The 11,660-nt window shown below is 40.4% G+C and overlaps 1 protein-coding gene across 2 annotated transcripts; it reads right to left on the reverse strand.

Moving 5' to 3' along the window:
* Nucleotides 1–4,700: 4,700 nt before the first annotated feature.
* LOC147424012 (uncharacterized) lies at nucleotides 4,701–11,373 on the reverse strand. 2 transcript variants are annotated; one of them, XM_086501216.1, is made up of 19 exons: nucleotides 11,255–11,373; nucleotides 10,815–11,139; nucleotides 10,504–10,717; nucleotides 10,236–10,401; nucleotides 9,894–10,127; nucleotides 9,636–9,777; nucleotides 9,511–9,568; nucleotides 8,759–8,814; nucleotides 8,628–8,682; nucleotides 8,491–8,555; nucleotides 6,824–8,408; nucleotides 6,575–6,724; nucleotides 6,316–6,477; nucleotides 6,179–6,227; nucleotides 5,946–6,095; nucleotides 5,813–5,871; nucleotides 5,599–5,733; nucleotides 5,424–5,515; nucleotides 4,701–5,343 (listed from the first exon to the last, which is right to left on the reverse strand). In XM_086501216.1, exons 2-19 carry the CDS (start codon nucleotides 10,938–10,940, stop codon nucleotides 5,290–5,292), a joined length of 3,552 nt encoding a protein of 1,183 aa, XP_086357342.1. In that variant the 5' UTR covers nucleotides 10,941–11,139; nucleotides 11,255–11,373; the 3' UTR covers nucleotides 4,701–5,289. The 2 variants fall into 2 exon arrangements, with proteins under 2 accessions (XP_086357342.1, XP_086357343.1); XM_086501217.1 differs by lacking the exons at nucleotides 4,701–5,343; nucleotides 5,424–5,515; nucleotides 5,599–5,733; ... (1 more) ...; nucleotides 5,946–6,095; nucleotides 6,179–6,227 and having other exon boundaries at nucleotides 6,355–6,477; nucleotides 6,546–6,724.
* Nucleotides 11,374–11,660: the final 287 nt, after the last annotated feature.

Here is an 11,660-nt window from a genome sequence, read left to right on the forward strand (position 1 = left end):
GAGGCATGGCTCTAAACCTATTCTCAATACTTTACTTCATCTTCTGACTACTCTTATGGCAAGAAACTCACCACTAAACACAAAGACCAAGGATGCCTCGATCTCCACTTCTATCCCACTCTATCTAACTAATCTATCCAAGGTAACTCTGCCGATTTTTGTATGTGTTCACACTAGTTTAGGTACTTGTTTCTCGACAACGGTGTCAATGTCTGAGGAGGCTTTTTATAGCATCTGTCGTATCTCACAAAGAGACAGTTCCAAGACTAAAATGTCAATCTTAAGGAACAAGTGACTTGACGAGGACATGGAGGCATGCCAAGAGGTTTTCAATCTCTTGTTTGAACACAACACTCTCTGTGGAAATAGTCCATGAACTCTCTAACTTTAGAAAACCTAATTTCTATCTCTCGGATCCAATCATACATCCACACACAAAACCAATAGCAAGTCAACTCCAATAAACACCAAACTTGGCAGGCACAATCCTTACTAGATAAGAAACACTTCTGGGCCAACAAACCTAAATCTGCATACGAAAAAAGAAATGCGATTTTTCAACAATAAAATTTTAGGTCACCAAATTTAATGTCGGACATTCCTAATAGGTGTTCCCAAGCATTGGGAATTTGATGCAATTGATGGAATCTGAAAATAACGCTTGGATAGGGAGATATGTCACCTGGAAGATCGTGAGAGTCGACACTCGGATCTCGCAAAACGCTTGCAATGTAGATATCGACGTGTAGAGCTCCTCAAGGCTCATACATTGATGCTCTCAGCTTGTCGATACGCTAATCTTGCGGTGCAATGCAAAGAGATGAAATTTTGAAAGCAAGAGAGTGCTCACGACGTACAGAGAAAACTTTTCAGCTTATTTTTTATAATATAAAAAGACTATTTAAAACCTTACAAAGTTACCTTTTATACATTGGCTAAGGGTCTTATATGTACAAAGGTCGAAACTACTTCAAAAATAAGTTACCTATTAGGGCAAATTGTCTAACTTATGATACTTCTTGGAAGCTCATAGCCCTAGATTCCACATAAATAAATAGTAAACAAAGATCTAATGGTTTTCTAGCAGGAAAATTACAATCAATTTCTATTACAAGGGCTCAAAAAACCTCTCGAGCGCATCTCCTTCTCTTGAGAAGCATTTGTTGTTGGAATTTTCCAATAATAAGCCTAAAGAAAAAGGTTGAAATGAGCTATCTATATACAAATTACATGCAGGGTATCACTAAAATATCCTCTCTTTGAATTATTCCCATCATGGAAAGATGTAGATATGTGTGAGTGAGATGTCATGGCCTCCGCCTTTGATGGTGCTCAATGATAGCTCCAATCTATCTATGATGTGGTCATCTGAGTCTCCTCATAGATGGACATGGTCATCTCCCTCAGGTGAGCTCTATCCAAGGTAACACCTCTCTAAGTCCATGAAGCAAGAGTGGTGTGAGCAACATTACCAGTTCTTGACCATGTCACAAAAAAGAAGTCAGTAATCATGCTAGCAAGAGAGAGTTAGCACCCTTGGACTAGCAAACCTAGAGAGAGAAAACATCCAACTAAAATGCTTTACAGGTTGTAGTATATCTTGAATTGTTCAAACTTCAATAGACCATTGAGATTTCAAAGAGAATTCCAAATGTTTCAAAACAACACTCTTGGACCCTGAGGTCATAAGGGGGGCATATAATGATGGACCTATCTCAATTATAAAGGACCATCTCTTTATGAAGACCAATGAAGAACCATTGAACTTCCCAAATCTCTCAAATTGCCACACCATGTGTAAAAAGAAAAAAAATATATCAAAAGAAAAATCCTAATTTATGATCGGACTAGTAGTAAATTTTTCATTTGCATTAAAATGCAAACAAAGTAGTTCACTTTGCTTTTGAAAAGGCCAAAAGAGTATTAACTAACCTTTTTACAAGCATTTAACATGTTTCTCATTGCGTGTTGATCAATCCTAGATTTCCTCACACCATTTCAGATCTAGGTTGAGACTTTATTTTCTAGTTATTTATGCTTATCATAAACCTTTGTGAGATGATACAAGGCTTGAAATTTTGAGTGGCTTTAAGGTTACGAAGATATCCCACTTATGATAGACTCCCTGTTCTAATTTCAGCCAATCAATTACATGGTTATACTCAACTGCTTATTATTGGCCTAGATAAGGCCTTTGGAGAGTGTGGACCATTGATTAGATCTTGTTGATTAGTGCCACATGGCAAGCTATTGATCCTTTTCTTGTGAGGGCAAATTACAAAGCATCATCTTATGTACATGTGGCCAATGTGAGAGATAGTCGACATTTATTTTCCTATTTCTTTAAAGAGTAGTTAGTCATACAAACTCTCCTTATGTAGGCCATTATGAGTTTTTACTTCATGTGTAAGTGATATATTGTCTTGGTCTATTGCCAATCAATTAGTGGGTCATACACACTCTTCTCAGCCTCTTTTGTAGGCCATTGTGAGGTTTTCCCTTGTTTGCAAGTGACAATTGTCTTGGCTAATTGAGTTAAAAGGGATTTATAGAAGCTTTCATGAAGAATGAGTCTATCCGCTACCGTCTTAAAGATAGTTTGTTCCTTTAGATTTTGTTTTTTGTTTTTTTTCTGTCATACTCACAATTGTGAGTGGAGATGTTATATTAACTCAGCAAAGAATGTACAATGAACCTCAAGCGCACTATATGTGCCTTGAGGGGACAACATTTCCAAAAAGGGGACTATACAACTTGTAAGCCAAATATCTTGTTTTTTCCTTATCTAGCTGCTCCATCCGTAGATTATAGGCTTGTTCACCCCAAGAGGGCACCATCGAGCAACTGATGCAATTGATGCAACTCAATGCATGATTCCATTCTTCGGCTTGTGAAGCTGACCCTACTCTTGATCCTACTAAATAAATAAGCTCAATGCTTTCACACATGATATCATTGAATTGGGCTACCATACTACTACTTTCAAAGATCCAAAGTTTCAAGCTTTCCAAATTTGCTTTAGATAGCAAAATGTGGTAATTTGTGTGCACACTAGAGGGGCTTGGTTTTGGAATCTTCTCCCTCCCAACACCAAAATCGTTCCTAAGGAGTACCTTCAGATAGTTTGTTCCTCCAAATTTTCTTAGAATTACTTCAGTTTTGAAGCAATCCTCATAGATCAAATTGCTCTCCGCACTATGTTGTATCTCCGCATTTGTCCACATAGGGGGGTTGGTTATTCTTGAGACTCAACGCAAAGTTTAAGTCCATGTACCTCTATGGCCTCTTCTTAGTCCCTCTTAGACTTGAGTTGGAACCTTTTGACAAGGCTATAGATATTATAAAACTAAGTACACTATATTCATTACCAAATAGGAGATATGCACATTATAGCAAACTATAGATATATACTTAACACATTTATAAGGTCCCAGATCACGTAAAGCATATCAGTCATATAACAAACATGATACAAGAGCATATGGAGTATAGGGCTGAATTCATAGAAGAGCATATGGAGTATAGGGCTGAATTCATAGAAGAGGACAATATGCAAGAACTTAGACACCCCATTGTGAGCTACATAGCCCACCAAGGGTGGTGTCTTCACCTCCCCTTGTTGCTTGAGCCCTCACAATTCATTATTTGTTTCTTTATTGCTTAAGTTCTCATTGTCTCACTCTTGTCATCATGCAGGGCTCCACTAGGCCCTCGAGTGTCTTTCCTTTTGGTTGTATCCTCAAGAGACCAGCTCACTCCAATGGTTGCCTTAGTGATGTGATCATTCTTGCTGCCTTCCTCGTTGTGGTCTTCACTAACCTTGTTGTTGGACATACTAACTTACCAAGCTATTTTGATGTGAGCTACCAAATCCCAAGATTCTAGCCTTGCTTGTGTTGCGAGGGTGTTTCACTTGGAGCGCAATGTATTCCACTTATCGTGGCCTTTTTCCAAGACATGTCAATCTTCATTAGTTATCTTCCACCATTTACAACACGAGCTCATTGGTTTTGGCCAGTCTTTTGAATCGAAGCTCTGATACCATAAATGTCAATTCCTCTGATACTACATAATAGTCAAGTTCGTGGTGGCATACCTCCAACTCAGAATCAATCATCCATAGCCAACGGCTAAGTTTCTCAAGTCCATTGACATCCAGCTCACTTCATGGTGCACATATTTTTTAGTTGCCCATGGGTGGCTACCACCAATGACTATACCCATTGACATCCAGCTCACTTCATGGTGCACATATTTTTGGGTGGCCCATGAGTGGCCAACCCACCATCCATGACTATAACCCTATGCAAGTGACTCAACTCAATTGATTACACCCAACCTTGAACCCAATGTGTGTATGTGTGTGTGTGTGTGGGGAACAGCTCTATGTGAGAGCACTCATCAACCCTTCTAATGAATCAATAATATCCAAAAGAATGATCTACAATGTGAATTTTGCAATAGCATGAGCAGAGTGTATGCCTTTATCATTTTTGGGGAAAATGTTGTGCAAATGCTATTCACAAGCAAATATCTAATTATAGAGTTTGCCTGGTTACTGTATATTGAGATTGTTAATTGTATTAGCGTTTCCTCTCTGTTCACGGTTTACATCATTAAGTACAATGTCATATGTAGACAACCATTCTTAGATGCATCAGAAGTTGTAAACTGCGATTGTGTGTCCTTATTTTTGGGTGAGTTAATCAAACATGCTAAGAGAACACCCAGATGGTGAAATGAAATGAAATGAAACTCTTTCACGTGTATGCAGGACCATACAATCAAGTGTATCACTCATCATTCTAATGCAAGTGAGGGCCACACCTCTGAACAAGAGCCACCCATAACCAACAAGCCTTACCACATGCTTGATTCTGCACTTCAGCTTTGTGAAATATGCAGTCTTTTTATTTCTCCATGGAAGTGCAGCTTGCTTTGTGCAGGAGAATGAGCCAACCTTTGTAAATAAGAATGGGGAAATTTTCTGTTGTAAGTCAATTTGACACCTCTTAACTTACATCGATATCTCATGTTCACAACCCACTTTGCAATCCCAATATGTGTGGCAGGTGGATAACACAAAAGCCAAGTGATCATCATCCAAAGCAGAAAGGGACATCAAACGGGTTAACAAGTGCATCTCGATCTTATTGGTATGAAGGTGCTGTGCAATCCATCTGTAATGTGACCTACATCTATATGGTAATTCCTTTGACAGTTTCCATCGAAGTTCTCCACACTCACCCATATTAACATTCTTTTCACTGTTAACCTCACTGGACGTGTCTAAAAAATCTGTAGCAATGCCACTCTGAGTTCGTTCCGAATACCTTTTGCTGCCTGCACATAGAACTCCAAAAATTTGATAAAATATTTGTAATGCTCCTTACCATGACACGATTGCAGCAGTAAAAGGTCACCTTTTGTAAAGCTAGGAGTTTCTGTTCGGTCTCATTCAAATGCAGCTCCACAAACTCACCCATACTTGAAAATAGTCTTCGGTGTGCAATCTCTGCAGAGTTAAGCACGTTGATTGCAAGAAAACACACCAAAGACCATACCCACAAACACTGCACTTAGCAACTGCAATCTTACTCTGAGTATCAGAAATACTCTTGAGATAGCTTTGAGAGCTGTCAACTTGAGACGAGATCTCTTGGAAACGATTGAGACCATTTTCAAATTCATTCCTCCACTTCTTCTGTATGCCTTGGAATGTCTCATGTTGCTCTGCAAGATAGCGAAGCGAATGTATACTCATAGACAATCAAGAGTACTTGGTCTAGTCATGAAGTTAGCCGGTGCCTACCTTCTAGTTGCAGCTGTAATTGTTGAAAAGTCTCTCCGGATGTTTTTGTGCATTCATCTCTACAAAATACAAGGAACATCATCCAAACTATAAAAAAGCCAAAAGCTAATTTTTTTCAGAACATTGCACGTACAAATCTGCTTGGATCTGCTCTTGAACCTCTTGACAGCGCTGCTGGACTGCCTCCATGGCACAAGCAAGAATTTCCGTAGACTTTTTTTCAGTGTTGACCTTTATCTTTTTCATCATCTTATGAACTAATGCAGCAACCAATTGCATCTCCCTGACTCACCAAACAAGACATGCTGAATGAGCTTGCCCATGTTAAGCTTACAAAACTGGAGACATGGCTGGCTAGCAGTTTACCCGTTGGGTACTGCTTCAAGAGGAACGGTCTCAGTTGTCTGTAGATGTTCTGCAAGATCAAAATATCCTTTGCTAAGTGCTCATCAGGCCATAATAAACTAATATCCCCTTCATTTGAGCTACAGATGCAGACAAACCGTCGATCAAAGACATTTCAACATCTACAGGCTTCTCAATTATCCCAGAAGGTCTTTGATTTCTCCTACGGGCTCTTCGACCTGTCCCACAGTTTGGACCTTCTTTGGCAGAAGATACTGGAATAGGCCTGAATGGAAATCTACGTTCTTCTGCTGTAAAGCCTGATAAGGCAAGGAATCGTTTTTTGGTCAAACTAGCCAAAGTTTTCAACTCTGCTTGCAACTTTTACCTGAAGGTATACTCAGCAACATTGCTCACATGGAGACTTCCAAGACATGTTTGCCTCCTTTTCAGTCTGTTTTGGAGAAGAGTAGCACATCAACAGTTCCTTATCCAGTTTGTTGTTGCTCTTCTCACCTACTAGTGAAGCCTCCTCATATGAAGACACCTCCCTTGACATTACATGCCCTGGAGTGAGGTGGCCAAGATGATCGCTGTAAGCAGCAGCTACTAGAGCAAGCAGAAAATAATTTTGAGCTTAGCATAAACAAGTAGTAAAGAGATCACCACTATTATCCAGTGCCACTGTTAGTTCAGGAGATTTCTTTGACTTCTTTGCTGGACTTTTATCAGTGTTCAGGTCCCTCTTTCTCTGTCTGACACGGTGCACACTCTTAAACAGGAAAGCTTCTTCAGAACCTGTCACTTTAGCATCACACAAGTTCGGTGAAACAGCAGGAGTGTCTGGCTGTATGAAATCAGCAATGTCATTATTGTCTTCACTTTTGCTAGTGCCAGCTTCAGAGAGTTTTTCCTTAGCTGCTGTGCAATGTTGATCGTGTGCTGGGAAAGAAGGCCTTTTGACAAGACCGTTATCAGATTTGCTTTCCGTGAGCTTTCCATTTGTGTCGTTCGCTGCTATCCACTGTTGATCATCTGCTAGGAAAGGTTGGCTTTTAGGAAGACAGTTATCAGCTTTGACTTTTGTGAGCTTGATGCGCTTGTCTATGCCTGCTAAACATGGATTATCTTCTGATACGGGATGTTCGTTTTCATCAAAAGAGAAGACATCTTTCTCAGATGCCTTACTCAAGCATTTCTCAGCTTTTTCCAACAATAGACGGTTTTGCCTTTTGACCCTAAAAAGTTCTTGGCCCTGGCAAGGAGCATGTGGTTTCTGTTTAAGTGTAGACCTTGAAATTACCTTTGCTCTTATGTTTTTTGCCACTGACCTGTTCTGCTCGCTGTCTGTTTCTATGGGATCTGAGGTTGAATTCTTTTGCTTCCTTACATCATCAGCATCCGACACTGGCAAGTTTGCATTGTTCAAAATGTTCAGGATCTTTTCTTGCAGGTGTGTAGCCTGTTTCGTGTCTGCAGATTTGACATCTTTAGGGGTTAAAGCCTTATTTGTCACAGACCTCCCACCCTTGGATAAGGAACTATGTTGAATTCCATTTTCAACAGCACCCGCATTGTCATGACAACTTCCCTTCTCAACAAATTCAAGCTCTGATCCTGGTTCCGCCTCATTGCTCCCGCTTTCCTTAGCAGATTCAGAATCTGTTCTTATTTTTGGCCTGTTTGGAGGATCACCTTTGTGACCTGAATCGATAGTGTTCAAACAGGCACTTGTGCGACAACTGGAAACAGCATCCTTTCTACTTTGCAGAGAAGTTCTGCCGCTGATTTTCTTGGCCCCTATAGTACAGTCATCTTTTGGATGACTGAAAGATGGTAAAATTTTGCAATTATCAGTATATTGTGAGCATGTCTGTTTTGGGCCTGCTTCTGTGTGCTCTTCAGGTTGATGGGCTGATAGACAGTGGTTAGACTCTTTGTTTATAGTGGCATCAGCCAATTCTGTTGATGACTTTCCAGCATTAGGATCAAGAACATACTTGTCAATACAGCCATTTTTACATGTAGCATCTTGTGTTAAGACCTCTTTGGGGTGAGTTATGAGGTTTCCAGACACCTTGCTGTTCGCAGCAATCTTGTCATAGGAGATTTTGGAAAGACTTGGTAACCTAAATTTTCTAGGCAGGGGAATTGCAAAGCCAACTGAAGCCTTTCTGAAGCTTCTTTCTATTTTTGCAGAAAAACTTGGTGTTGTATTGGTATTTTCGCAGTCACCTGGCTTCAAAACTCCCTGAAAAAAACATATAGGACTCAGTGTAGCATTTGGCAACATGTCGAGTAGTTGGAAATTGAAGAAATATGAAGTTTATCACCTTCTGCAACTCCTTTTGACAATGATTTATTCTCGAAAGCACAGAGTCCATCAGAATTTCTAAATCTGTGAAATTTGATAGCCTTTTTATGAGTACCGAAAAATTGCAGTAGTAAGAAGTCCAGAAGTACCACAAACCTTCAGATTTCAGAAATAGTTTGAGTTTGATTGTTTTCAAGCGAATCCAAGTATTCTGCCCTCAGCACACAGCTTGTCAATTGATCCATTGAACATGGCAGCTGGAGAAATTGCAGAAAGACAACACATACCTGTGCTGGCGACAGTGATTCGCGGAAGGCAAAGTCAATCGAGTGATTCGAACATACTGATTCAGAAACAAGCTTGCCATTAAGAAACACCAAATAACAATCCAGAAGCATTAATCATAAGGTAGAACAAATCAGTGACTGTGAACATTCCCAAGACTCTAAATGCAAGCTTTATCAAGAATTCTTGTATCGTATCATTGCCAATTGGCCAAGCTGTGGTCAGTACAGCAATTCTGCTAGGAAGACATACTTATCTTTGAATGTCATGTGTCCTAGGCCACGAGGCATCCGACCTAGCCCACCTAGAAAAACTGGCTGTGGAGTACAGATCTTGAACATGATGAAGGACTATGAAGGAGTTGAAAGATGCATTCACATCCAGTCCAAATATCATTGAGGTCACTTTTTGAGAAACCACAAGGACATCAAAATGTGCCTAGCTAGTAGACCAACAAGGTGTAATCACGATACTGCTAAATCCTAATAGTTACTATGGGCTACTAGGTCTACATGTTAGATCGTTTCACCAACCGAAAGAGCATGCTTGCATCAGATAGATCAACAAGCAGTCCAAATGACCATAAAAACATAAAAACCCAAATAAAAATTCATCGTTTGAACTTTCGCGTGCAAACACTCCTGCTAGTTCCTATCGATACTGAGCCAGGACTTATGGATCACAGTATTCCCTTTATACTTGAGACATGCAAACATAATACCAAGTACAAAAGAAGCATTTGAAAGATTCTGACCATGTACATCACAAATTCTGTTGTAAAATACATCCAGAAGAGACACGCTGTTGGTAGCCTGTACGAAAGAATTCTGTCAGTCACAAGACTATGACAGAAATAATTCAGATTCATCGAAGACCCACATTGCCCAGATTTTGTTCAGAGTCTGAGTCCAACGCAGTATAACAGCTCAAATGATCCATGCCAAAGTGTACCCATCGTTCATCCATTAAGGGTGTGCTTCGACCATCAAAGATGATATCTTCAGCTAAAAATGAGTACACACTGGCATTAAAAAACAAGGCAGTATCTGTTAGCTTCAATTGCAAACAATTACAGCTTATAGTTTCTAGTGTGGAAACTTTTGCCTCAATGCACAACTTCAAAGGGTCTTAATGTACCTTTGTGATTTTCCTAAAGAGTGATTCATGTGTTCGAGGAAATATCTGGTTTCTACAAGCAAATCAGGTTTCTTTTTCTGGTGAAGCAAGACCATCTTCTCTCTCAATGTTTTGTCTTCAAGACAGTCCAAAAGTTCAGGACTTCGCTTCGAAAGTCTGTAAAGAACTTCCACTATGCTTGCCTGCACAAAGAAGTCTCCACATAGTGGCAGAACCCTTCTAACTATATAGAGCCTGCAATCATTACAGAAAAAAATGGCTGAAATTGGGTAGCAGAATTGTTTTCTTAAGAATAGCTCTTTACATCAGATAATTTTTTTGGAAGATCAGAATAGAACTGACCAATCTGCAATAAGATCCTCCAATAATAGTTTCTGGTTTGGAGGACACATTATGATGATGGAAGACAGAGTTTCTACAGCAGTCCGTTGAAGCTTAATACCAGTCAGCTTGGATCCGGCTAAAGCAAGCAAGCGCTGTAGAAAGTGTTCTCCAGCTAAAATTTTGCCTGTGGTCAGCAACTATTGTTCAGTGATAAAGCAAATTCTATACACCCAGTCAGTACTTTCACTTCCCCAACTAATGGGGATTTGTAAGGTAAGAAACTTACACTGTCGATGGTCTGCCATGTCCTCTATCAGAAACAGGAGCTCACAGACAGCATTTGAGAGGTTAGGCTGACCTAAGTCTCGATGAATTAGATTGTCATACACCCTTGCAAGACGTGGAAGAACTGAGGAAACATCCTCAAAAGAAGACCATTTTCGCAGGCAATCATAAACCTTTTGAAGATTTCCATGATCAAGATTACTAGGCAGTGAAACCTGCTTATGAGGAGAAACGGTAAGTCTGCAAATGACCTCAAGAAGTGCAACACTTTGTAATTTTCTCAGAAGAAGCTTTAACCAGAAAAACAGTAACCTTGTCAAAAACGTCTAAGACTGTCTGGAATGCTACTTTTGAGAACGGAGTATCAGGATCAGAAGCTAAGACATCCAGCAAAGCTTTGTCGGCTAGAACATTTGCTGTTTTTTTAAAATTCTCCATTCCGAGAGGGAATGAAAATCCAAAGAGATTTGATGAAGTCTAAGTCGATTAGACGCACATAAGCTTCCCCTTGTATTTTGCTTGCTCAGTGCCCTTCTAGAACTCGCCCGCAAGTGGAAGGGATTCCAGCAGGAGTGGTAGAGCAGAATCCATTGCAAGGATAGTTAAAAGGACGCTGTGCGAAAGATCGTCAAAATACCTGCAAATACAAGCGAATGCGTTTCGTGTGTGTGTGTGTGTGTGTGTGTGTGTGTGCGTGCGTGCGTGCGCGCGCGCGCGCGCGTGAGGGAGGGAGGGAGGGAGGAGAGGGATACCGGGACGACGATCGCGATGATACAATTAAGAACATGGAGAAGCTCAGCTCCCATAGCCAGCTTCACTGTCGTTACGTTCCCGCCCCAGTTTGAACAAGTTTATAATTGATCAACTTTTTGGCTATATGTGTGCCACGACACTAAGAAAATGAAAAATGAAACTAAAACTATAAAGCTTATCCCAGCAAAGGCCACGGCCCACACCCAAGCAGATTCCAAAAGTCTCCCCTCCTCACTATCTCACACGGGGGGTCAATGGCCCACTTCAATTTTGCGGATCGAGTGCGATCTGCACCATCCGATCCGCTTTTTGTAGATTCGGGAAAACATGTAAATTCGGGTGCCTTCTTCTCCCAAATTTGAACCTGAGACATCATCGTTGCAAGCCTATCATCTTAACCACATC

The sequence above is a fragment of the Adiantum capillus-veneris genome, chromosome 26 (genome assembly GCF_014529385.1).
Source record: "Adiantum capillus-veneris isolate H3 chromosome 26, ASM1452938v2, whole genome shotgun sequence".
NCBI classification, from domain to species: Eukaryota; Viridiplantae; Streptophyta; class Polypodiopsida; order Polypodiales; family Pteridaceae; genus Adiantum; species Adiantum capillus-veneris.

Bases quoted from the DNA above. Each gene is read 5' to 3' on its own strand.
- LOC147424012 (XM_086501216.1), bottom strand. From the start codon at position 10,940: ATGGAGAATTTTAAAAAAACAGCAAATGTTCTAGCCGACAAAGCTTTG. The intron at 6,228-6,315 runs GTTTGTCTGCAT...TTGATCTTGCAG, and splicing joins TGAAATGTCTTTGATCGACG to AACATCTACAGACAACTGAG. The intron at 5,516-5,598 runs GTAAGATTGCAG...TTAACTCTGCAG, and splicing joins GAGTATTTCTGATACTCAGA to AGATTGCACACCGAAGACTA.